General features: G+C 62.1%; 1 protein-coding gene across 1 annotated transcript in view; it reads right to left on the bottom strand.

Moving 5' to 3' along the window:
- Window positions 1–477, bottom strand: part of LOC119593085 (maltase A3-like) — a 19,342-nt gene that overhangs the window by 10,431 nt on the left and 8,434 nt on the right. The window contains exon 5 of the mRNA XM_037942009.1: window positions 265–426. Coding sequence (XP_037797937.1) covers window positions 265–426 — 162 coding nt within the window. The remainder of the gene's footprint in view (window positions 1–264; window positions 427–477) is intronic.

The following is a 477-nucleotide window of genomic DNA, read 5'->3' as shown; positions in this document are numbered from 1 at the left end:
TCAACACTCGTCTTATCCGATTCAGTTCATCCGCGAAACTTCAACACCAATAGTCTTGTTTAATTCAGCCGCGAGCATTCAACGAGACAAGGCCCCCCCCCGCGAACATTCAACCCCTGCCCCTCATCTGCCCCCCCCCCCCGCGAACATTCAACCCCTGCCCCTCATCTGCCCCCCCCCCCCCCCGCGAACATTCAACCCCTGCCCCTCATCATCCCCCCTCCCCCCAACACTCAACCCGCCGTGCCCTCCCCCTCGACTCACCCAGTTGTTGGGCGGAATGGGCTCGCCGGTCGCGTTGAATCCCTTCGGATCCGCCCAGATGTAGTAATCCGTGTAGGGTTCCTCCTTCCGCTTGGACCTGACGAACCACTCGTGCTCGTCGCTGCTGTGGTTCGGCACGAAGTCCATCATCAGCTTCAGGCCTTCGGCGCCAGAGCGGGGGAGGGCGGGACGCAGCGCGAGGGAAGGAGATAT

The sequence above is a fragment of the Penaeus monodon genome, chromosome 31 (genome assembly GCF_015228065.2).
Source record: "Penaeus monodon isolate SGIC_2016 chromosome 31, NSTDA_Pmon_1, whole genome shotgun sequence".
Taxonomy (NCBI): Eukaryota; Metazoa; Arthropoda; class Malacostraca; order Decapoda; family Penaeidae; genus Penaeus; species Penaeus monodon.
The sequence above is the reverse complement of the archived record's forward strand: the minus strand, read 5'-3'. Positions and strand labels throughout refer to the sequence as shown.